The 25,094-nt window shown below is 35.3% G+C and overlaps 2 protein-coding genes across 2 annotated transcripts; one reads left to right on the top strand and one right to left on the bottom strand.

The window, feature by feature from the left end:
- Positions 1-250: 250 nt before the first annotated feature.
- Positions 251-9,380, bottom strand: LOC120354542. Its single transcript, XM_039441880.1, has 2 exons — positions 9,209-9,380; positions 251-696 (listed from the first exon to the last, which is right to left on the bottom strand). The coding sequence occupies exons 1-2, from the start codon at positions 9,378-9,380 to the stop codon at positions 251-253; spliced, it is 618 nt and encodes a 205-aa protein (XP_039297814.1).
- An 8,996-nt stretch (positions 9,381-18,376) lies between these two features.
- Positions 18,377-24,584, top strand: LOC120354541. The gene is made up of 3 exons (XM_039441879.1): positions 18,377-18,756; positions 23,734-24,029; positions 24,499-24,584. Exons 1-3 carry the CDS (start codon positions 18,437-18,439, stop codon positions 24,582-24,584), a joined length of 702 nt encoding a protein of 233 aa, XP_039297813.1. The 5' UTR covers positions 18,377-18,436.
- Positions 24,585-25,094: the final 510 nt, after the last annotated feature.

Below are 25,094 nucleotides of genomic sequence, written 5' to 3'. Positions count from 1 at the left end.
AGAGAGAGAGAGGGAGAGGGAGAAGGAGAAGGAGAAGGAGAAGGAGAGGGAGAGAGAGAGAGGGAGGGGAAATCTATTTTTAGAACACCCCCCCACCCACCAGGCGGGGGGAAGGGGAGGCGTGATGGACGAGGGGGGAGAGGGGGGAGGGGGTTTTGGAGCAAAAAAGCTTCCTTGAAGTCCCATATCATGCCTACTTACATATATTCATTCCAATTCATAAATTACATTAAAGACTGAAAAAAGTTTTCTATTTGTTTATTACTGTCCCACTACTCTCAATGTAACTCAAATCCTCCTCATCTCTTAGAATTTTAACCACCTTACCGTCTACACTCTGCAACTTGACTCTACCGGCATGATCAATCCACACTCGACGCGCATCATTATCTCCAAGCATCAATTTAGTGTTTGCGAATATCTTCCTTCTTTTCGCCGTTAGATATTTGTTCAGGTAGATCGGATTGTTTCCCTGAACATTGATGTCGTTCGTCGTGAATGACTTGCAGGCCCGCCTGTTTCTCAGCAACGCCTCCGCATCTCCACGCCGCACCAAACGCACCACTATGGCAGGAGTTGCTTGATTTTTCCGCTTTGGCAGCCTATGACACGCGTCAATCGATGTGGCGTCCAACTTAAAGTTGAGAGCCTCTGCAATTCCAATAATACGTTTAGCAATATCTTCGTTTTCGAACTCTGGCACGCCAAAAATTTCAACGGTATTTTTACGGCTGTACTGTTCAAGCTCATCCTGGTTCAGCTCAGTTTCCCTTAATTTGGCTTTTAACCTGGAGTTTTCTTCAAGTAGGTTTGAAATCTGCTCCCGTTGCTTGCTTATTTCCTGCGTGTTCGTCTCCAGCAACTCCTTACACGCAGCAATCTCGGTACTCAGTCTTTGATACAAGTTGTCACTAAGTTCGTCCAGCAATTTGTTACAAATTCATACCTAAAGAAGTCATTGATAAGCTCTATCAACTGCCACAAGTCCTATATCTGTAAAAATTTCAGGAGCACCGTCCCATCTATGCAAAGTGTGATTTTAGATTCCCAATTATCAGGCTACAGATACAATTTAAACAAAAAACTTTGAATGGAAAAGATTGAGCATGAGAATCTCTACAATTAATACTTTGTAACATTTTCACCTAAGATTAAAAATAAGTTCGAAATTTGAGAAAATGTGATTATCCAATTGCAAACTTTAGGCAACTGTTGATTCCATTGAATCATTCACTATGAAGAGATAGCAGACTTCGTGTGTCACCAGCTTTATTGCCCTGTCACCAGCTGGCTCAAATCTTTGAATAGTAGACTTGAGATGCGCGGGAACACTAGCGTCAGGTGATCAATTTTCATAACTGCGAAGAAAGTTGTGTGAGTGCGCCACACCAGATTTTTGTTGATAACTTTGGTGTAAACGTAGCTTTAGACGTCAAGATCTATCATGGCATTCCGAGTTACGGATAATTATGTCAATGAAAAACTTAATTTTCCTCATGAAATCTTTCCCATAAAAATTTTAACAGATTGTTGTTCTACAAGCGTTTCCACATGTTACAAAATGAAAATCCCAGTGAAAAACAAAAAGTGCCACTTGATGATTCCCAAATCATCTTTTTAATCGTAGCTCTGATCCAACTGAGCAATAACTTTCTGAACTTACTGAGTTAATAAAGTAACATTTAAAATTATCATAAGCGCAATGGGACTTGGGATTCCATCAATTCAGAATAAGTATTAACGCGGTATTCATTTTTATAGGATTGAAGTAGTGCAACATTTAGATTAGCACACCAATAGATTTTATTTGCAACAAAGTGAGTTCATTACTTTCATATCAAAGTTCTACCTTTTCCACTATGATATAGTATATTGACGACTACTGCAAAACAATGTCTGGTAGCCCTGGTAATGTAATGTAATGTAATGTGATCATATAGTTGATTGGAAGTCTCCAACCAGCCTGATCAGATTCCTTAGTGGGGCCATTGGCAAACATTTTAAAAAAGCCCTGATATTATATCAATGACTTTATTCCTAGTAGATAGCATTTCTAGTAGATGGCTGAATATTCTCATTACCACATTGCAAAGGATGTTAAGTGAGGTCTACTGTTATCTGGACTACTAGAGTATTGTAACTCCTATAGTCAGATTGAGTAAGAGCTTGAAATTTATTCCTATTTAGTGTACTCCATGTTCAATAATCTGCCACTATCTTATATTAGAAGAAACTTGCCTCTGAATAAATTAAAAAACACACTAAATCTAATTCTGAATGAAAATGCTTATTATTCTGTAAATTAATTTTCAAATTGTTGAAAATGTGATATTCAGAGCTGTGTGTTTATAAATAGTTTATGTTTTTTTCCAATGTATGACTTAATTTATTCAATTGTACTGGGTGATGATAATTATGACTTGATAAGACTGATTTGATGAATGATTACACTATTCATAAGATGACTACTAAGATGTTATGAATTGAATTGCTCATTTATTGTATAACAGACTATAAGCTGAATTCTTTTGACAAGGCCTAATCGCCTAATCTACATCCAAATTGTCTGTATTTATCGGTCAATATATTTCTTATTCCTAGATCAGCTAAGAAAGGGGTTTCAATTTTCGTAGAATAAGCACATAATTCAAAACTGTATGTTTTTCAAAAAATGTTGTGATTTCAAATTCAAATTTCGTTTATCACACACATATACGAGAATTTAGAATTAATGAGAAAGTGGCTCAGAATAAGGCTTATGATTTTTGGTCTCCTGTATTTATACTAAGTGATGTATTTATCAGTGATTGCTCTTAAACTGTAGGCTTATTATTAAATGACAAGTTTAGAGCACCAGGAAAATAGGATTTATTTTTTATTATAATAAATATTCAAAATTACGTTTCCAACCCAAAATTATTGTCTTATTGTCATGTCCTTAAAGTTACAGAGAACCATATCGGTTGAGACTAATCAAGGTTTATTTAGGGTGGTTTTAATTATTAGTTTATGTGTTACAAATAGTTCACCTAGATCTAGATGGCTATTGAAACATTATTGATCTAACTAAAGCATGATATTAGTGTCAAAGACAGAAATCTGCGTTTTAATTCATTATCATGTGAGAGAGAGAGAGTGAGCCCGAAGGAAAGGGTATGTGTGACAGAGTGATGTGGTTGAGTGGGAGTGAGAGAGTTCGATATATTATATGCTATATGTTGGGTGAGGAATAATAGTGTGTCCCTTATGCTACACTCACAGATATATATATATATTTTTTTTTTTGTGTAGTTGAGAAGTTGATATTGTGGTAATTATTCATATTGAATGAAAAAGACTAAGAAATTGTCAAAAAACCACTGATTCATTGATAATTAGAAAGACTGGTTTCGGTTATTACACCATTGTCAATCTCTGATAAACTAAAACTAAATACAAGAGCAGCAGAATTTATACTAGTAGGCGAGTACTGCTATTGGTCGAGGGCATGAACGCCTGCCATTGGCCTAGCTAGACAGTCTCCTCCCCCTACACGGTGTGACAAAATTGCGGCTTAAGCAACAGAATCGCCATGATAATAAAATTTACTTTCAGTACAGAATAAGAACCAAGAAAACAAATGTGAAAGATAACAAAATAAATATGTAAATGGAAAAACTATTGACTAATGTATGCTTACATGTTTATGATAAAACTAAATTCGTAGTGTTGTACTGGTTGAAATGAATCTGGTCATTTAAACTATACTAGGGATTTTCCTCAATTACTCTTGTTATTTCTAAAGCCTCTAGAATATTCAAAGATGTGCCTTTGTTATTAACATGCAGAAACTCAACATTCTCCTTAACTGTGAACTTGTGATTATTTGTTATCAAATGTTCTGCAAAGTTAGATTCCCCATTTTGTTTATTCCAATCTCTGATGTGTTCTTTAATTCTACTTTTGAAACTTCTACCAGTCTATTTAATTTCTATGTGTACTTCTATGTGTATTGAATTTTCTAGATTTAAGAATAGATCATAGCACTGGTTTTCACAAGTTTTCCATTTTCAGAAAACCAACCCATACTGATGTTATCATTCCTCTTCATTCTTGTTATCCTATTTCTCACAAACTTGCTGCTTTCAATAGCATGGTCTATAGAGCACTAAGAATACCTATGAGCAATCATGATTTTGAAATTGAGATCACTAAAATTAAACAGATAGCTGTCACAAATGGGTATGAAGGAAGTATGGTGGACAGATTATTGAGTAAAATCAATAGACAAAGTTCAATCAATTCTAGCTTTGTAGGCTCAAACTGTGAGGAGAAGACTTGGATAACAATCCCATATTTAGGCCTTGTATCTGATAAGATAGGTAGGGAATTGAAGAGGAATGGATTCCATATTGCTTTCAAGACCAAACCGATTTTAAATAGTCTATTTAGCTGGAGTAAAGACAGAATTGATATTTGGGATAAAAGTGGGGTGTACAAACTTAAATGTGATGATTGTAATGCTTGTTACGTGGGTCAGACTGGTAGAAGTTTCAAAAGTAGAATTATAGAACACATCAGAGATTGGAATAAACAAAATGGGGAATCTAACTTTGCAGAACATTTGATAACAAATAATCACAAGTTCACAGTTAAGGAGAATGTTGAGTTTCTGCATGTTAATAACAAAGGCAGATCTTTGAATATTCTAGAGGCTTTAGAAATAACAAGAGTAATTAAGGAAAATCCCTAGTATAGTTTAAATGACCAGATTCATTTCAACCAGTACAACACTACGAATTTAGTTTTATCATAAACATGTAAGCATACATTAATCAATAGTTTTTCCATTTACATATTTATTTTGTTATCTTTCACATTTGTTTTCTTGGTTCTTATTTTGTACTGAAAGTAAATTTTATTATCATGGCGATTCTGTTGCTTAAGCCGCCATTTTGTCACACCGTGTAGGGGAGGAGACTGTCTAGCTAGGACAATGGCAGGCGTTCATGCCCTCGACCAATAGCAGTACTCACCTACTAGTATAAATTCTGCTGCTCTTGTATTTAGTTTTAGTTTATCAGAGATTGACAATGGTGTAATAACCGAAACTGGTCTTTCTAATTATCAATAAATCAGTGGTTTTTTGACAATTTCTTAGTCTTTTTCATTCAATATATATATATATATATATATATATATATATATATATATATATATAGATATATATATATATATATATATATATATATATATTTAAATATATATATAACAGGTATATATATATATATATAGTACAAAAACCATATCCATAGATTATGGAAGCGGCATATCTCTATCTTTTCAATCTTTTGAAACAGCATTTATTGTCTAAGGTTGGTGAAAGAAGTTTTCTGCATTTCATAACAACAATCTGCAGACTGACGTCTCGGGTATTAGAACCAAAAGGCCCTGCTTTATAGAACTATAAATACTCATTCAGTATTACAATGCCTTGCTTCCATGAAACAAGTCAAATGTTTTCCGTTAGGTACTTCTGGAAAGCCCGGTCAATTAGTAATCGGTGGTGTCCTCAGGTAGAACTACCCTGCTCTTAGACTATGTTCACTGAAGCGTGAAACCAAAGTTAATCAAATTCTTCTATTTCAAAAATTCTAGTGCCAGGTATAAAGTACTGCACTTTGGCGGCAGGAAATATTTAACATGTGTTTTCCATATTGTACCCTTCCTGGAAAAAATAGATTTTTGGTTAGTATTGTTTGCCTCCCCTCTACGAGGATGCTTTACCTGTGCGTTTGCGTTGCGAATTCAATAGTTGGCAAAACACATTCAGTCTACATGGAATTGGTCAAGGAAATCGTAACGCTCCGCAATACTACATTATACCATATTGACAATGGATTTTTCTATTGGGTGACCTCCAGCAACCAAACGCGTATCTATTTAAAATGTAATGTACGTGAGTGTGCAAGTCGCGCCTCAATGCCACTTTGTATGGCAAATAGAACTTTTGATAGTTTTCATATCACTATCAATCATAATCATCTGCCCAACCCAACGTTTGTTGGTGTTACCATGTTGAGGGAGTGCATATTGCAACGTTGTTCCAGGGAAACAACAGAGCCACGACACATCTTTGATGGAGAGTGTGCGAAGTAAGTACACACATCATCATTATTCTCAAGTTCAAGTACGTATATGGAGTATTATATAAAATCTAACCGCATGTAATATACACTTATTATTAACATGTATAATAATCTCTATCAGAAGTTAAGTAATTCATTGTCCCAGTGAAATACGTTCCCTTAAAGTTTCTATTCCCTTCATATCTATTCTTCGATGAATATCACAAGGAATCATATTAATAAAAATCTAGTGCTTGATTCGATGTAATTCTTTTGATGTGATGTGAGCTTTTGAGAAATAATTTGTAATTGTTAAAATGAATCGAGTCTAATTAATCACAGTTTATAAAGTTTTAATTTGAATGAGTAGATATAGTTAACATAACAGCGCATAGTGACTTGGTGAAAATCAAATAGATGATTAGATAAAAGAGCAAAAAAAATTAAATAAACAGAAGAGCGAGAAAGCATTGTATGCAAGAGGACCCAAGCCTGGCAACGATGCTAACAATATTTTATAATTAGATTATACAGTACCAGTTGATCATCCACCGAATTATTTCAAGAATCAAGAATGTCACAAACAAAAAAATTGCATTCACAAAAGTCACTTCTCAAGGATACAATAACATAACATTGATACTTTGTATACAAGTGAACGTTATACAGGTTGTTCTGGAAAAAGGTGCCCAGAAGCCAGGGGGTGATTCCTCACATCAAAAGAAGAGAAAAAGTTCTAATTGAAATAGGCCCGAAATTCTTAGTTATCAAATTATACAGAGTGAAAGATTTCGTCTGAATTTCAGTTCTCCTGCCCTACGGGTATTTGTTGGCTGTCAATTAAGACGTTAAATTCAGCGTACTGTATGTAAAATGAACTGAGAAATTGAATGAAACCGTTTTAAGACCGTTCACTACAGTATTTTTTAAGATATGTGACGAAATACGCGAAACTTGATCTAGAAAAACAAGTTCCTTAAAGTTTTGAAGCAGATTTACTATGTTAAATGTACAATCAACACAAAATATTTCTCACAGAAATTGTAGAACATCTAATTTCAAAGAGAGAGATGTAGGATAAGTCTATGATAGACCAATGGAACCTTGAAAAAATAATCCTTAATTACATACAAAACGCATGAAAAATAGAGAGCTTACCAGATTTTGTCCATTTTTCATGCATAGTAGTGTAGATTTGAGAGTTCTGCACAAGACCAATAGGAGACGAGGGGCGTGGCCTAAAAGAATGAAAAAAATTACATTTCATATTTATGTCGAAATATAAGATGTTATTTTCCTCACACTATGCTGTAAAAGGAATGGTGGCACTTTTTTTAATGTGCTATCCCCATATTGAAAAACATGAATTGAATTTCTATAATAGGTTGTATATAGTGATAATCTATTCTACATACTACTATAGTTATTCTTTACAATGTGTTAATCAACATTAGGCCTATTGCACAAATTGGGATAGGTTTTTTTTTTTTTTTTCAAATATTCCTTTCTTTATCTAAAAGAACAAGAGGCGATTTACCTTCTCGCTGTATAGACTTCAGATAGAGTTTTTGTTTGTTGAAATCATCAAGTGTTTGCACATTCAAAACACTTAGAAATTTCTCAGGTAAGTAAACTTCACAATAATAGTCACCATTACTGTCAAGATCGTATAACCTCATGATGATACGTTGTCCTTGTTGTGTTCTCACCAATCTAGCATGTACAACACGGTACCATGAATCGTGCACAAGTTCTTTGGGTGAGACCGTCGGATATTCCGTTTTTGAAATATAATTGGAAGATTTCATACTGAAATGTCGATCATTTCCACTGTTACTTCGCTGTTGTTGATAATCCATGATTCTCATTGCGGTGCGCGCGCAAGACTGAACTAAGCTGTTGTCGGTTGAAGACTGAGCTGAACAGCTGCTGCTTCGCCTGTTGCTCACCCCTTCCATGTTCACCACACCACCTGCTACTCATTTACACATTCCTTCCTCTATGCTCTCACTTTCTACTAGCTCCCCTTCTTCTTCTTCTTCCACACTTCCACGTAACAATAACAATACTTCTTCTTCAATTTTTATCAGTTTGTCTACACTCAATCTAAATGGTCTATAATAAGCTAAATAATCACTGATATCACTAACATTCACCGAATTTAAAAATATTGATTTCAATTGTCTAGCAATACTTTTACTATTTCCTTCTTCAGCAGAATGTATTGCTTTTTCACACATTTCATACCATTCAATATACTCTTGTAGTTTTATTTCCAAGCATACTGGTGCATAAGACCAAGTTTGTGGATTCATTGCTTCTTCACATCTAAATGAGCGGTACAAGAACAGTGAAATTTATTTGTTTCTGCCGTCCCCCTCCACCTTCGCTACATGCTAGACTGCATACTCTTGCTCTATGCAAATTCAAATCAAATCCACAATAAACACATTGAATGTTTTTTCCATCAAAATAGAATCCTTGTCGTGCATAGTTGCGTCTTCGCTGTTTTGTGTATAGATTAAAATGCTTCATACTTTCCATTCTATTATTTTCACATGTATAATCGGAATTTTGCAAATTGATTGCTGCTGCTGCTGCACTATTCTCCTTTCTCTCTGTTTGCCTCTTACTCAACAAGATTGTCAAATAATGATATGCACTAAACAGTGCACAACATGCATTGTTCATTTTGTTATGAATTTTGCATACACTAAAACACCAAGAATATGTAAACATTGAATAGTCTGGTTTTTCAAAGTTCTCCGGCATAGTTTGTACATTGTTGTGTAACCTTTTCAAAAACTGTGATTTTTCTCTTCCCTTTGTATAGATTGTGAAATAATTCTGCAAGTATGATGCTAACAGTTCATCAGAATAAGTCAAATCACCTTGATCCCATTTAATTTTATGATAGTTATGCTCCAACCAACAGACATCATGATACATTTTTCTACTCAGTAATTTTTTTGCAAATGGTGATTTGAAGTGTAGAACAATATGGCATAGATTGTGATCAATTATGCCTACCTCTTTAATAATGATAAAGTTATCATCACTTTTGAAAAAATGTAACTCGACTACAGCAAAAGAAGAATCACTTTTCTGTTCGTGGCAATTCTTCTCCATTCTCGCCGCCTCCTCCTCCTCCTCTTCTTCTTTATCCATGTCGCATTGTATACCAATTTCTCGAAATTCTGTCAAATTGCTGCTGCTGCTGCTGCTGCTGCTGCCTTCTTCATCCATCTTCTGTTGCCCATCGCCAGCACACATTCTTTGTACAAATGCATCTGCTTTTGGCAATAATGATGGTGATGGCGGTTGTGGTTGGCTACTCATCGCGCAACTGATGTAATCACTGTTCAAACACGCACTTATATATACCCCCCTCCTCCTCTGTTCATAAAACACACTCTTGCGTCAAATCACTGAACTTCGCGAACTAATGTGCTTAATGGTTTATATTCCACTAATGTGTCACTTATTAAAATACAATATGCAGTCGTTAAACTTGGTACATTTTCTGCAAACTCCATTTCCAATCGAATGTCTGTTGACGATGTTAAATGATCAGCTTGATGTGAACAATCAAGTACAACTATTGCACAGTTATCAGTAAAAGTTTTATAATCTACATCTGTACCATGCTCGGTATGAATTCCTAAATTAAAATAGCTGGGTGCAAAATCCAAAAACATTTTGTATAGAAGTTGTTTGTTTCCATTTAGTCGATCATACAGTAAATATTCACTATTTAAGAAAAGTTTAACATCATGCAATTTGCACAAATCAAAATTGGACATTGACTTTGACATTACATTTTTCCTGTTGGTCTGAAATGCTAATATTACAAATCGTGGTGTGTCAGCCTTTGATGCCGTCTTTATCGTCCAAACAGTTGAAGTTGAACTGGGTAATTGCGGGTATTCATGAATATCCCATTTTCTGAATGCAATTTTCAACGGCCTATCCTGATCGACAATTTTCAGAAATTTCAATCTTAAATGATCATCTACATGTAAATAAGGTACTTTCCAAAGCAGTTTTGTTATTTCCAATGACATTGTTGTAGCATTAGAGGATTTAATACAATTAACATCTGTTGCCGATCTCAATAGTACAAGCTCTTGTCTCATATTCAAAATCACGTGTTGAAAATCCTCAAAAAATGGTAGAAGTAATTTTAATGGCACACAAAATGCAAAGCTATTATTACTAAGTGTTAATCCTTCCTTTTTGAATCCTGCTAGCTCATATGTATTTTTATCGATTTGTCTTTTCACTAAATATGCTTTTATAGTTGAAGTAATACCCACTAGTCGACTCTTCGCAACAACTGTACCTGCCAATTCAAATCGTATCTCATCAAACATATGTGCTACTGTATTTGAGTTGAGCGTATATTGTGCATCAACGGGCGGGTCTTCTTTTTCTTTACCCGGCTTTTTACATGTAATGTTTCCTTCAACAATAAGAAAAGATTTTGCAACTAAAGAAATAAGATCGTGTGATGATTTTGAAATGTGAATTTCGTCATTATTATGAAATTTCAAATTACCATATGGAGCATGTGTGTGATAATCAAATTTTGTTATATCTGAATAATAGTGTATATCTTGTTCAACATTTAGTATGTCGCTAATTGCGGCTGCGTGTGTTAATGACATATTTCCAATTTACTTTAAAACCAAGCTTTTCTAAAAACCTTGCTCGATTATGTGTTATCAGTTTCACAGTCTGATAAGTACTAAGCGCCGCCGGCTGATGACTAGCAGTCCTACTTGCACCTGGCGCTAGGTTATAAATTACGAAACCCATTCTCTCGCTTGCGTTGTTCGCACACAACTAATGCACATTGTTCTAACACACCTTGCATTCATCTTTCCTCTCTCTCTCTCTCACTCCTTCCGTCTAATGTGAACTCTTATTGTTATACTATCGCCGCGGAAATCAACTAGTTTACCATTCTGATCAACTATCTGAATTACAATAGATTGAATTCTATGTGTGTTCAATGGAAAATAAATAATTGGATTTGGTGATTAATTTATTAGAAAACCAGGTGCAACCTTTGGAAGAAATTCAAAAATTGTATGAACCTCTTCTCCATTTCAATAACTACCGCATGCTAGATTACAACTAATCTGGAACGATGTTATATTTGTGATGCACACTAATCGTTTAGAATAATGCCATTTATTTGCTACTAGAATTTCTCTATCAAAACCAAGTATATCAGCTAGTGAAGTGCTCATTGTTAAATCAACATCTTTATCCGCTTTTAATTCACATAGCATTGTCGTATTATTCCCCTGTATAATGAGATTTGTACTATCAACATTTAATTTTCTCTTTATTTCACTTATTATACAATCAATTTCATAGGAACCTGTATCCAAATCAACCAATTTATCACCATACTTAAAAGATGAGTTGACATTTTTGATTATATTCGGTACACTATTGTATGTCCATGAATTAATCAAACCAATTTCATATTCATAGCATGTATCAAGCTCTAATACATTGGGTAGTACTTCTATTAAACAGCTACTACTGTTTGATAATGTTATTACAACCATTGTGTGTGTGTGTGTTACCACCTTCTACAACTGACTAAACACATCTGCAAGAAATAAAAGACAAAAATGGCCGCATACATTACTATTCAGTTTTTGTAATTGATCATAATTGAAATAAATTTCCACATTTGGCTGTTGTTTGAAATAGTCTATTAATTGAACAGGTGGCTGTAAATTACCAATTGGATCAAAATAATAAACTCTATGTGCATGTTTTTTATAAGCCACCCAATGTGTTCCACTGTTCATAATCGAGTCCAAGTTTATAATTGCTTTTTCACTGAAATTAATTCTTTTTGGCAGTGTATCAATCATATAAATTCCACGTAATTTAATATCTAAAATATCAGCCCACTCTTGTAGATCATAATTTGACAGCGGTCCTTTTATCTTCATGTTTTCTTCTTCTTTGTTACAGTTTTTCTCCTCCTCCTCCTCCTCCTTCTCTCAATCTTTTGTCTGCTTGGACTTGGGATGATTCTACCACCACCACCACCACTCAAAAGTGAATATGGTCTTAAATAAAAACCTTGACCAGCTATGTGTTTACTTAATTGTTTGATTGCTTTTTGTCGTGAATGTGCACTTCTTTGCTCTGATAAATTATTTTTCCAACCTAATGTTTTCCGTTTTCCTTTGCGGCCGCGGCCACCACCAAATGCAGCTTTTGCTTTAATCAAATTTGTAACTAGATATGCAGCTGCCTTTTCAGATAAACCAGTGTTTGGATTTTTGAAAACAGCCCATGCAGTGTCAGCCAAATGATGATCGGCCACTGCTCATGTCTTGTTATCACTGTGCTGTGCATACGCTATATCATGCACTTTACATGCTTCATCTAATGAATTAATTCCTTTATCCCCCCTCTTTAATCTTTTATCTAACTTTGTGCCCGGTCCGCAAAAGCGATAGTTTGGTGGAATATGCAATTCAATTGGTAAGTTGTCGACAATTTTATTAAGGGCGGTTGAGGCGAATCCACTATGTTTTGATAAAATACCAGCGCCACATCGTCACGCTCGACGACGATGCATTGATTTCTTTGCTACCATCCTTTCAATAGCAATGTTGAATTAATACTAAATAGGGAATTCAGTTAACCGTTATCCACCTCAAATATATTACAAAGTTGAAATGTTGTTATTAGCAGAAAATTTGATATACTATCACCTGACGCTGGGTTTATGTTAATACAACTGTTCAATGATGTATAATTGTTGAAAAAATCACATATTACCTTTCATTGATCATTCATATAGACATACCACTTGTCTAGTCCATCATCAAATAATTTCGTTGTTTTATAATTCATTTCAGATTGAACACATAGTCTTATATAAGATAATAATATGTGCTCTATAAACGGTTAAATTGACAGCACTGCTGCTGCTGTCTTTTACTGTTTGGTTACTACTACTACTACTACTAATACACAGTGTAAAAAGTAATATCATACTAATTGTGTATATTATAACAATAATTAATTCATAACCTTTCTTCATTGCTGCTGCTGCTGCTGCAACTGCTACTGACAAACTAAGTTTGCTTGTATTCACTGTGCGTGACTGAGGTCATTAACCTTTGACTATAAATAGACAAGTACAACAATGATTGCACATCAGTTGTTGTTACGCACACAAAGTTGGCAGACACGCACACAAGGTAAGTTAACAACAAGAACATATATATATATATATATATATATATATATATATATATATATATATATATATATTTAAAAAAATTTACAAAATTTTTAAAAATTTTAAAATATGTTACAGCTCACGCTGTAACAATTTGACAACAGGGTGTCAACCTGCCACATGTTCTACTGTCATTATTAAATTTATACATGTATTATTGAACGATTGTACATTTGCACGCGTAATTGCTGCTGCAAATTTCCGCGGCAGGAAGGTTTCAATTTCGTCATCTTCGTGCGCCCGTCGTCCCACATTCAAAACCCTAATAATCACACAATCCTGATTATAGGAGCGCACAATTCGCGCCCCTATAACAGGATATTCTAGCAATTCTGAAAAATTTTTGAGCGCAATTGTGTGACGACGGGGTTGGTTACACAACCTATCTAAAGTTGCAAAATTGAACTCTTCCTGCCAAGCAGCAGCTACGCATGCATATGGTTGATGTCTGCTCCTGCTGCTGCTGCTGGTTGATGGTGCGGGGGGTGGTAGCACTGCTCAATCTGGACGGGCAGGGGGGAATGCGCGCTGGTGGGAGACTGGCATTGCTGAGGACGAGGTGAATGATGTGGCTGGAGATGATGGTGCGGCAGCGGCGGCGGCGACGGGGGGAGGCAGCACTGCTTGCGCTGCTCGGGCAGGGGGGTATGCGGGCTGGGGGGAGGCTGACAGTGGTGTGGCCGCCGTGAATGATGTGGCTGAAGATGGGATTGGTTGACCTAGTTGATTGGCTGGAGATGATGATGATGATGATGGGATGGCCTGACCTAGTTGATGATGATGATGATTGAATGCATCATCACTGATATAGAGTAAAATTGAATCATCATCATCAAATAGGTCAGGCGAAGCAGCTGACGAAGAAATTGACTGTAACTCATGCTGTAGCATCGCCATTGCACCATCCTCAGTCCATTCTTGTTCTTCTTGTGCCGACTGAAAACACATAATAATATTTTATTATTTTTCTTTTTCAGTTGCTGACTAACACAAATGTTGCCGCAAGCAAGAAAGCGTTGTTTTCATTGTATGGATGATGATAATGATGCAGTTGAGAAAAAAGCGGTAAATTACTTTAAAGAAATAGATAGGTTTGACTCATTTTTTGATGGTAATAAAACGATTTGGCCACACCAGTATCCTAAACCCAATCATCTAGCAGAAGCAGGTTTCTATTTTTTAAAAGTGCACGATAGAACAAAATGTGTTTTTTGCAATGTAGTTTTGGAAAATTGGGAAGTCACCGATTATGCTATTTCTGAGCACAAAAAATGGTCACCCAAATGCGGTTTCATAAATAATTTTCTTGTCGGCAATATTAGAACAACTTCTCAGAAAAAACCAGATTATGATGTGCAATACGAACGTGAAAATTCATTTATGAAAATAGACTGTTTGCCGAAAAATTTCAAACAGCTTGCAACTGACGGTTTTTACTATGGAATTGATTTTTCAAATTCACATGGATTTGGTCTTATTTGCAGTGCATGTCGTATGTGGGCAGACATATCGATCAATCAATACCAATTGATTGATCTACATATACAATCATCGCCAAATTGTGAATTTGTAAAAAAAAGAACAATGAGTAAAGAAGAAGAAGAAGAAGAAGAAGAAGAAGAAGAAGAAGAAGAAGAAGAAGAAGAAGAAGAAGAAGAAGAAGAAGAATGTTAACAGCAGTGTTTAAACAGTAGAGTTTAGTTTGTAGAAGAAGAAGAAGAAGAAGAAGAAGAAGAAGACTATTGACAGTGCTAGCAAAGAAAACTATTTTATGTATAGAAGACTGATTAGTTTGCTAAACTTGTATGGAACTTACATTGATTTCGACGCTGCTGATTGGTGCAGGAGTGTTTGTTGAAGTTTCACGATTCATACTAATTGTGTATATCATAACAATAATTAATTCATAACCTTTCTTCATTGCTGCTGCTGCTGCTGCAACTGCTACTGACAAACTAAGTTTGCGTGTATTCACTGTGCGTGACTGAGGTCATTAACCTTTGACTATAAATAGACAAGTACAACAATGATTGCACATCAGTTGCTGTTACGCACACAAAGTTGGCAGACACGCACACAAGGTAAGTTAACAACAAGAACATATATATATATATATATATATATTTATTTAAAAAAATTTACAAAATTTTTAAAAATTTTAAAATATGTTACAGCTCACGCTGTAACAATTTGACAACAGGGTGTCGACCTGCCACATGTTCTACTGTCATTATTAAATTTATACATGTATTATTGAACGATTGTACATTTGCACGCGTAATTGCCGCTGCAAATTTCCGCGGCAGGAAGGTTTCAATTTCGTCATCTTCGTGCGCCCGTCGTCCCACATTCACAACCCTAATAATCACACAATCCTGATTATAGGAGCGCACAATTCGCGCCCCTATAACAGGATATTCTAGCAATTCTGAAAAATTTTTGAGTGCAATTGTGCGACGACGGGGTTGGTTACACAACCTATCTAAAGTTGCAAAATTGAACTCTTCCTGCCGTGCAGCAACTACGCGTGCATATGGTTGATGTCTGCTCCTGCTGCTGCTGCTGGTTGATGGTGCGGGGGGTGGTAGCACTGCTCGGTCTGGACGGGCAGGGGGGAATGCGTGCTGGGGGGAGACTGGCATTGCTGAGGACGAGGTGAATGATGTGGCCGGAGATGATGGTGCGGCAGCGGCGGCGATGACGGGGGGAGGCAGCACTGCTTGCGCTGCTCGGACAGGGGGGGTATGCGGGCTGGGGGGAGGCTGACAGTGGTGTGGCTGCCGTGAACGATGTGGCTGAAGATGGGATTGGTTGACCTAGTTGATTGGCTGGAGATGATGATGATGATGATGGGATGGCCTGACCTAGTTGATGATGATGATGATTGAATGCATCATCACTGATATAGAGTAAAATTGAATCATCATCATCAAATAGGTCAGGCGAAGCAGCTGACGAAGAAATTGACTGTAACTCATGCTGTAGCATCGCCATTGCACCATCCTCAGTCCATTCTTGTTCTTCTTGTGCCGACTGAAAACACATAATAATATTTTATTATTTTTCTTTTTCAGTTGCTGACTAACACAAATGTTGCCGCAAGCAAGAAAGCGTTGTTTTCATTGTATGGATGATGATAATGATGCAGTTGAGAAAAAAGCGGTAAATTACTTTAAAGAAATAGATAGGTTTGACTCATTTTTTGATGGTAATAAAACGATTTGGCCACACCAGTATCCTAAACCCAATCATCTAGCAGAAGCAGGTTTCTATTTTTTAAAAGTGCACGATAGAACAAAATGTGTTTTTTGCAATGTAGTTTTGGAAAATTGGGAAGTCACCGATTATGCTATTTCTGAGCACAAAAAATGGTCACCCAAATGCGGTTTCATAAATAATTTTCTTGTCGGCAATATTAGAACAACTTTTCAGAAAAAACCAGATTATGATGTGCAATACGAACGTGAAAATTCATTTATGAAAATAGACTGTTTGCCGAAAAATTTCAAACAGCTTGCAACTGACGGTTTTTACTATGGAATTGATTTTTCAAATTCAAATGGATTTGGTCTTATTTGCAGTGCATGTCGTATGTGGGCAGACATATCGATCAATCAATACCAATTGATTGATCTACATATACAATCATCGCCAAATTGTGAATTTGTAAAAAAAAGAACAATGAGTAAAGAAGAAGAAGAAGAAGAAGAAGAAGAAGAATGTTAACAGCAGTGTTTAAACAGTAGAGTTTAGTTTGTAGAAGAAGAAGAAGAAGAAGAAGAAGAAGAAGAAGAAGAAGACTATTGACAGTGCTAGCAAAGAAAACTATTTTATGTATAGAAGACTGATTAGTTTGCTAAACTTGTATGGAACTTACATTGATTTCGACGCTGCTGATTGGTGCAGGAGTGTTTGTTGAAGTTTCACGATTCATAGCTGCTGCTGAACTGATACTGACAGAAGAGTAGCAGATTTTCGCGATTATATATTATCCACTTGATGAATATAGATGGCAAGAATAACAAAAACGTATATCTGTTTGATGCATATGCAAAATTTTAGTACAGATGCATTATCAGCTTGAGGAAAAAACGGCTAAGTTCTTTGCACCTTGCAAATTTCGTTATTATCCACTTGATGAATATCAAGATGGTAACAATAACAAAAAAGTATATCTGTTTGATGCATATGCAAAATTTTAGTACAGATGCATTATCAGCTTGAGGAAAAAACGGCTAAGTTGATTGCACCTTGCAAATTTCATTGCAAAGAACTGTAACGGAATCAACATCTGTCAAAGTAACAGCTGTGTGTCAGTTATTGTGCATATTATAATTGCAATCAATGTGTTGTGTGTTTGAGTAGTGGCAATATAAAAGCGTTGTCTTCCATGCGTTTTGCTTGCATTCGTTTGTTGTGACTCGATTACGTTTGTTGCAAAAATCATTGTGTGCGTGTGTGTGCTAATGGATTCACAGCAATTGCCAGAAACAGCAGCAGCAGCAGCTGCTGCAGCATCATCAACCTTCACGTAAGTAAAAAATATTTTATCTAATTATTGATTGTTTTTACAAACTTGGTGATAAAGCAATTACATTGTCATGTTTATAGTTCTATTGTGAAGATTGCCTTGCTCTAAACTGAAAATATTTGTGCAAGTAAATTTTATCTGTTCATTCAGTACAATAATTGCAAATGTATTCATTTACACACACACACACACACACACACACACACACACACACACACACACACACACACACACACACACACACACACACACACACACACACACACACTGTGAAGATTGCCTTGTTCTAAACTGAAAATATTTGTGCAAGTAAATTTTACCTGTTCATTCAGTACGATTACAAATGTATACATTTACACACACACACACACACACACACACACACACACACACACACACACACACCACACACACACACACACACACATTTCATTCTATTTGTTTGTTGTTTCCAGACGGGAGGAGGAGGAGGAGGAGGTGGTGGTGGTGGCTGAGGAGGTGGTTGGGGAGATAATGGACTATGAAGGCGACGAGACGGATGACTGCACTTCACCGCCATCGAAACTTTTTTGCCCAACACCAAAACCGATACGATTAGACCAGAGGCGTTGGTATCAAAAAAACGGTGTCGGAAGAGGACGACGAATCTTCACATCAGCAGCTGATGAGGGGCTGCAGTTGCAGAAACCATTAACCAGTAGTTGGTCTGGTGAGCAGCAGGGAGTGGATGCACCTGCAAATTTGTGCAACAACACGTGTTCACCAGCAAAGGACGAAGCCGAGGAAAGCAGTGATAAAGAAAACAACGATCCACAATCAACAACATTCAAGCGGTGAGGAATTATTATTATTATTACTACTACTACTGCTATTTCAAGTAATTAATATGGATTATACAATTGAAAGAATAACCGGCATAAATTCGAGCGCAATACGATATTGTCTTTTATTCAGAAAAATATTTATTGATGTTGTTCAAACATTACATAATTTTGAAACCTAAACTAATTGAACTAATTGTTGAAGAAAGTGAACATTTTGATGGAAATATTAAATGGTATTTTGTAACAACTGTTTTATTGAAAAAAGTAAATGTTGATCAACAGGAAGTTATTGAAACTACAACAAATGCATCATTCTATAGCTTTACGTCTGTGTTAGTAAAAGTTGTTGAACAATTAGATGAGTTGCAAGATCAGTTCATTAGAGGTGTAGATAAAATAAAATCGACACTTGACAAATTTATAAGATACAGTAGTGGATGGAATGTTGTTAGAATTATTTCCCTTGATTTAAATATTATTCGTTATAATCCTTTAACTGCCGGAAATAGCACATATATTGAAACACCTGCTTTTATAAAAGCAAAAAAAGCCATTATAAATGTACAGAACAGAAACGATAGCAAATGTTTTCTATGGAGCGTACTTAGCTATTTTCATTTTAGACGTAGCAGTATGACTGTTGATTATCTTAAACAATTTGAAAACACACTAAATTTGACCGGTATAAAGTTTCCTAGCACAGTGCATGACATTAAAAAATTTGAATTACAAAATGTGAACATATCAATCACAGTGATTGCCTATGATTCAAGTAACAATAAGTTTTTCCCGTACCGTTGTTCAATTTATAGACAACGCGAACACAAAATAAATCTTTTACTCTTGTCAAATGATACAACACCGAAAAAATGGCACTATGTTCTGATAAACACACGTCAAGGGTATAATGGTTTGTCACAACTACTGAGCCACCACTTGTCATCACATAACGGACAAGTGTTTATTTGCCCATTTTGTTTCAATAAATTCACAACTAATAGACAAGCAAATTGTGACAGAAAAGCAAATTTAGACAAGCACATGGATTTGTGCTCAACATTTGCTATACAAAAAACAATACTGCCTAAACAGGGTGAAATTTTGAAGTTTAGCAATTATTCGTACACTTTGAAAAATAAATACATTGCATTTGCTGATTTTGAAAGTTTTATTGTACCAACAAATAATGATGATGTGGATGATGTGCATGATGATTTGCTTGGAACTGATATAAGAAATAGCTTTACAAGGAAAACTCAAAAACACGTTGCTTGCGGTTACTCATTTATTATTTTAGATGAATTAGGTGAAATATTTTACGGTCCACGCGTCTATAGAGCTTCAAGTGTTGGTGAGAAAATTGTTGAAAAATTTCTAGATGAAATCATAGCCATAGGTCGAAACTGTTCTTTTGATATGCAACGTGAAGTGCCAATGATTGAACTGAATGAACAACAATTATTAGATTTTAACAATAGTAGAAACTGTTTTCTGTGCAACGATGAATTTAAAGACAACGATATTCGATGCAGACATCATTCGCATACGACTGGCTTGTATCTCGGTGCAACGCACAAGTCTTGTAATTTAAATGCAAAAGCACCGTCATTCTTAAACTGTTTTTTTCATAATTTTCGCGGATATGACAGTCATTTCATTGTAAAGGCTTTAGCAGGACGAAAGGAAAAAATTCATTGTATTGCAAACTCATCGGAAAAATTCCTCACAATTACAGTAGATCGGGTAAGATTTCTTGATAGCTATCAATTTTTGTGCTCAAGTCTACAGACACTTGTTGCCAATCTTGCAAGTGATAAAGAAAACATTGAAACAAATTTCAAAGTAATGTGTAGCATATTCAACGAAAAAAACCAACAACAATTGTTATTACGCAAGGGTGTCTACCCCTATGAATATATAACAGATGCAGACAAATTTGATGAACAGCAACTACCGCCGATTGAGGCATTTTACAGTAGTCTTAATAATACAGCATTACAAGTAAGCGATTACAACCATGCACAAAAAGTATGGCACGATTTTGACATTGAAACGATAGGCGATTACCATGATCTGTACCTTCTTACCGATTGTTTATTGCTGGCAGATATTTTTCAAAATTTTAGGAATGTATTTTTTTCGATTTACAAGCTTGACGTTTCCCACTTTGTTTCGTTACCGCATTTTTCGTTGAATGCAATGTTATTTTTGTCAAAAGTACACTTGGAATTAATCAGCAATGCTGATATGAACCTGCTCATAGAAACTGGTTTACGCGGCGGCTTGTCAGTCATTCCCCACCGTCACGCAGTCGCTAACAATAAATTTATGGGTTGTAATTATAATCCAGCTATTGAATCTAGTTTTTTGTTGTATCTTGATTGTACAAGCTTATATGCTCATTCAATGATTGCATACAAACTACCGCAATCAAATTTTAGATTTTTATCACAAGATGAAATTACAGTTTTAGGCGATTTTACAACTATTGATGATGAAGCAGACATTGGCTATATAATCGAAGCAGACCTGTTGTATCCTGTTGATTTACATGATTTACATAATGACTTTCCACTTGCACCGTTAAAAGATCAGCCGCCACACAGCCTGTTCTCATCATATCAAACAGAAGACAATGTTGTGCACAGAGAAGCGGCGCCGTCATGTGCCTCACAAGTGACGGACGCGCGCGCTAGCGCATCAACAAGATTGTTAGCAACCCTTCATAATCGTAATCGTTATGTTCTTCACTATAGAAATTTGAAACTTTATTTAAGCTTAGGCATGAAATTGACTGCTGTACATAGAGTAATCGCTTTTCAACAGTCATACTGGCTTAAACCGTTTATTGATTTGAATGCACAACTTAGGAAGGAGGCTAAAAATTCATTTGAACGTCAGCTCTTTAAATTTTTGAGTAATTCACTGTACGGCAAGATGCTTGAAAGTTCTAGGAAACGAATAGATTTTAAGCTAATTACTAGTCAGAAATCATTGGAAAGATTGATTGCAAAACCAAGTTGTAAACGATGGATTGTGTTTGACAAAGACATTGTTGGTGTACAAATGTGTAAAACAGAAATAAAATTAGATCGTCCAATTTATGCTGGTTTTTCTATTCTTGATTTGAGTAAATTTACAATGTTCAATTTCCACTACAACATTTTCTTGAAAATGTTTGATCCAAGCTGTGTGAAATTATGCATGAGCGATACAGACTCGTTGCTATATCATATCAAATCAGACGATATCTATGCAGTTATCAAACAAAATCTCCAACATTTTGATACAAGTGCTTACCCCACCACTCATTGTTGTTATAGCCAATTAAATCGTGGTGTACCTGGTACATTTAAAGATGAACTTTCAAATTTTCAAATAACTGCTTTTTCGGGTTTACGGGCGAAACTTTACAGTTTTGAATATATTTTAAGCAGCATAAATAGTAGTAGTAGTAGTAGTAGTAAGGATTTAGCAAGTAGTTCTACTAAAATAATGAGTAAACATACAGCTAAGGGTGTAGCAAGAACGGTTATAGATAATAAACTGAGGTTTGATATGTATATGAAATGTCTGACAGATAGATCAATACAACGCGAATGCTTTTCACAATTACGTAGTTATTCCCATGATATTTATCAGATAAGATGTGCAAAAATTGCATTATCACCATTTGATACAAAGAGATATATTGAATCAAATGGAATAGAAACAAAAGCGTGGGGTCATTATTCAATAGAAGAGAGAAGAAGAGAAGAAGAAGAAGATGGAGGCAGCGGCTAGAGTTAAAGCAGTGAGAGAGAGAGTATGGGATCAGCAGCAGCAGCTGCTGTTGTGTGTAGAGAAAGTGGTTATCACAAGTGGTCAGTGTTGTGTGAAGAAGAAGAAGAAGAAGGATTGCTGTTGGCAGGTGAGCTGAACTCTAGCAAAACGCACGCACGCACACATGCAGTAGTAGAAGAAACGAAACCAATTTATGATGACGGATTTGCAACAGAAAATTGCACAAGAATTACATCGACCAGCAAGAAGGAAATTTAACAGACGTAATTATATACTAAAAGGAATAAAAGACCTCATTCAAATTGATTTAATAGAGATGCCAGAATTTGCTAAAGCAAACAATGGTTATCGTTATGTGTTAATTGCTATTAATTGTTTTTCACGTTATGCTTATGCTGAACCATTAAAAACTAAAACAGGAAAAGAAGTTGTACAAAAATTAGCGCGGATATTACAGTTAAATAAAGGTATAAAAAATGTGCAAAGCGATTTAGGTCGTGAATTTTACAATAAAGATGTTAAACAACTATTCGATAGATTACACATTAATCATTACAGTGTATTTTCTGAAATTAAGGCAGCTTTTGTAGAAAGATTGAATAGAACATTGAAAACAAATTTGTATAAACAACTAACTGCTAGTGGCACACAAAAATGGTTGAACATTTTGCCAGACATTGTAAATCAATATAATAACACTATTCATTCCTCAATTGGCATGACACCGGCCAGTGTTACACGACGTCATGAAAAACAGTTGATCATGTTACAATTGAAGAAGAAGAAGAATAAAAAGCAATCACGTTTAGTTTATCGTGCAAAGTTTGCATTAGGTGACGTAGTGCGAATAAGTAAGTTTCGTCAGGTTTTTGATAAAAGTTTTAGATTAAATTGGTCGCCAGAACTGTTTATAATTCATGCTGTTTATCCTACACAACCTCCAACCTATGTAATACGCGATCTTAACAATGAAATCATACAAGGTCGATTCTATAGTGAACAATTGATGAAAACGAAATTATCACCGTCTGAACAAAATACATATTTGGTTGAACGAATAATACGAAAATCTAAGAATAAATGTCTTGTTAAATGGTTAGGTTTTGATAAGCCAAGCTGGGTAGATAAGTCAGATATTATTACTCCAACTGTACAGAAACTACGTGCAAACACTAGCAGTTATCATCAATAATATTGTTTCAGATATGATAGAAACATAATGACAGAAGCGGCGGCGGGCCCACTGTTGTGTTTTTTGCTGAATGGTAACGATTCGTGTCGTGTTATTACTAGAATTATAGATCTATTGTGTACACTAAAAGCAATGTGTGTAACACGTGCTGATATCGAAAAATGTTTTTTAGTAAACTTATTTGAAAAAAACACACAAGCAAGTGAATGTGTTGATGATGATGATAAGTTTCATTTAAGTATATGCTCCCATAACAATGTATTTTTGAAAGAAGCAAATCAAAATGGATTCGATGTGGTTGATACTTGTATTTGTGCTCAATTTTCTATGTCACTGAACATACTTTACTCACAGATTAAATCAACAAAGTTCAATTCAGTTGATGATGATGATGATAAAGAAAACATATTCATTTATATTTTAGACAATTGTATGTCAAAGGCAAATCTCGATTAGTGTGTGAAATTTGTTGTAATAATTATTAGCTGAAATACTGTCAATATTTGTCTATTCTTTTGCAAGTAGAAGATTAAATTTGTTGTAATAATTATTAGCTGAAATACTGTCAATATTTGTCTATTCTTTTGCAAGTAGAAGATTAAATTTGTTGTAATAATTATTAGCTGAAACACTGTCAATAGTTTTTTGTATTCTTTTGCAAGTAGAAGATGAAATTAGATGGTGCGCGACAGATATTATCTTGTGTTAATAAAAGCTGTATGTGTGTACATCTGATCATTGTGTCTATGTTTTCTTCATCCACAAACCATTTGTAGTACGTAGCAGCAGTAACCTATCCAGTATAGTTGTTGTGCAGATGCGCATGTGTAAGCAGCAAGCGCGCAGCAGCAGCAAGAGTTGATAAAAATAGTAGTTATTATGTCAGCAGCGGCGGTTCCGCCAGAAGAAGCGGCAATTGCAATAGTTAACTTTGATAATCTTATTGTAGATTCAAAACAAGCAGACAAAGCTTGTCTAGATAGAAAAAAGCATGGTGAATTTTTACCAAGTTCAGCTAGAATTCTAATTTGCGGTGCATCAAATTGTGGAAAGACAAATGTACTGCTGAATTTGATATTTGATAAGAATGGATTAAAATTCAAAAACTTATACTTGTTCAGTAAGTCATTGTATCAGGAAAAGTATAAGTTATTGGATATTGTTTTTTCAAAACTCAAGTGTGTGAAATATTATAAATCTGACAACATTGAAAGTATACCACAGCCGAATGATGTTGACAATCATTCACTGTTGATATTCGACGATTTGAATGTTACACGTGTGCCGCAAATACGTAACTTTTTCACAATGGGCAGACACAAAAACATAGATTGTGTGTATTTGATTCAAAGCTATGGTGCAATTTCAAAAC

The sequence above is a fragment of the Nilaparvata lugens genome, chromosome X (assembly GCF_014356525.2).
Source record: "Nilaparvata lugens isolate BPH chromosome X, ASM1435652v1, whole genome shotgun sequence".
NCBI classification, from domain to species: Eukaryota; Metazoa; Arthropoda; class Insecta; order Hemiptera; family Delphacidae; genus Nilaparvata; species Nilaparvata lugens.
Note: the sequence above shows the minus strand (reverse complement) of the source record. Positions and strands in the feature narration are given on the sequence as shown.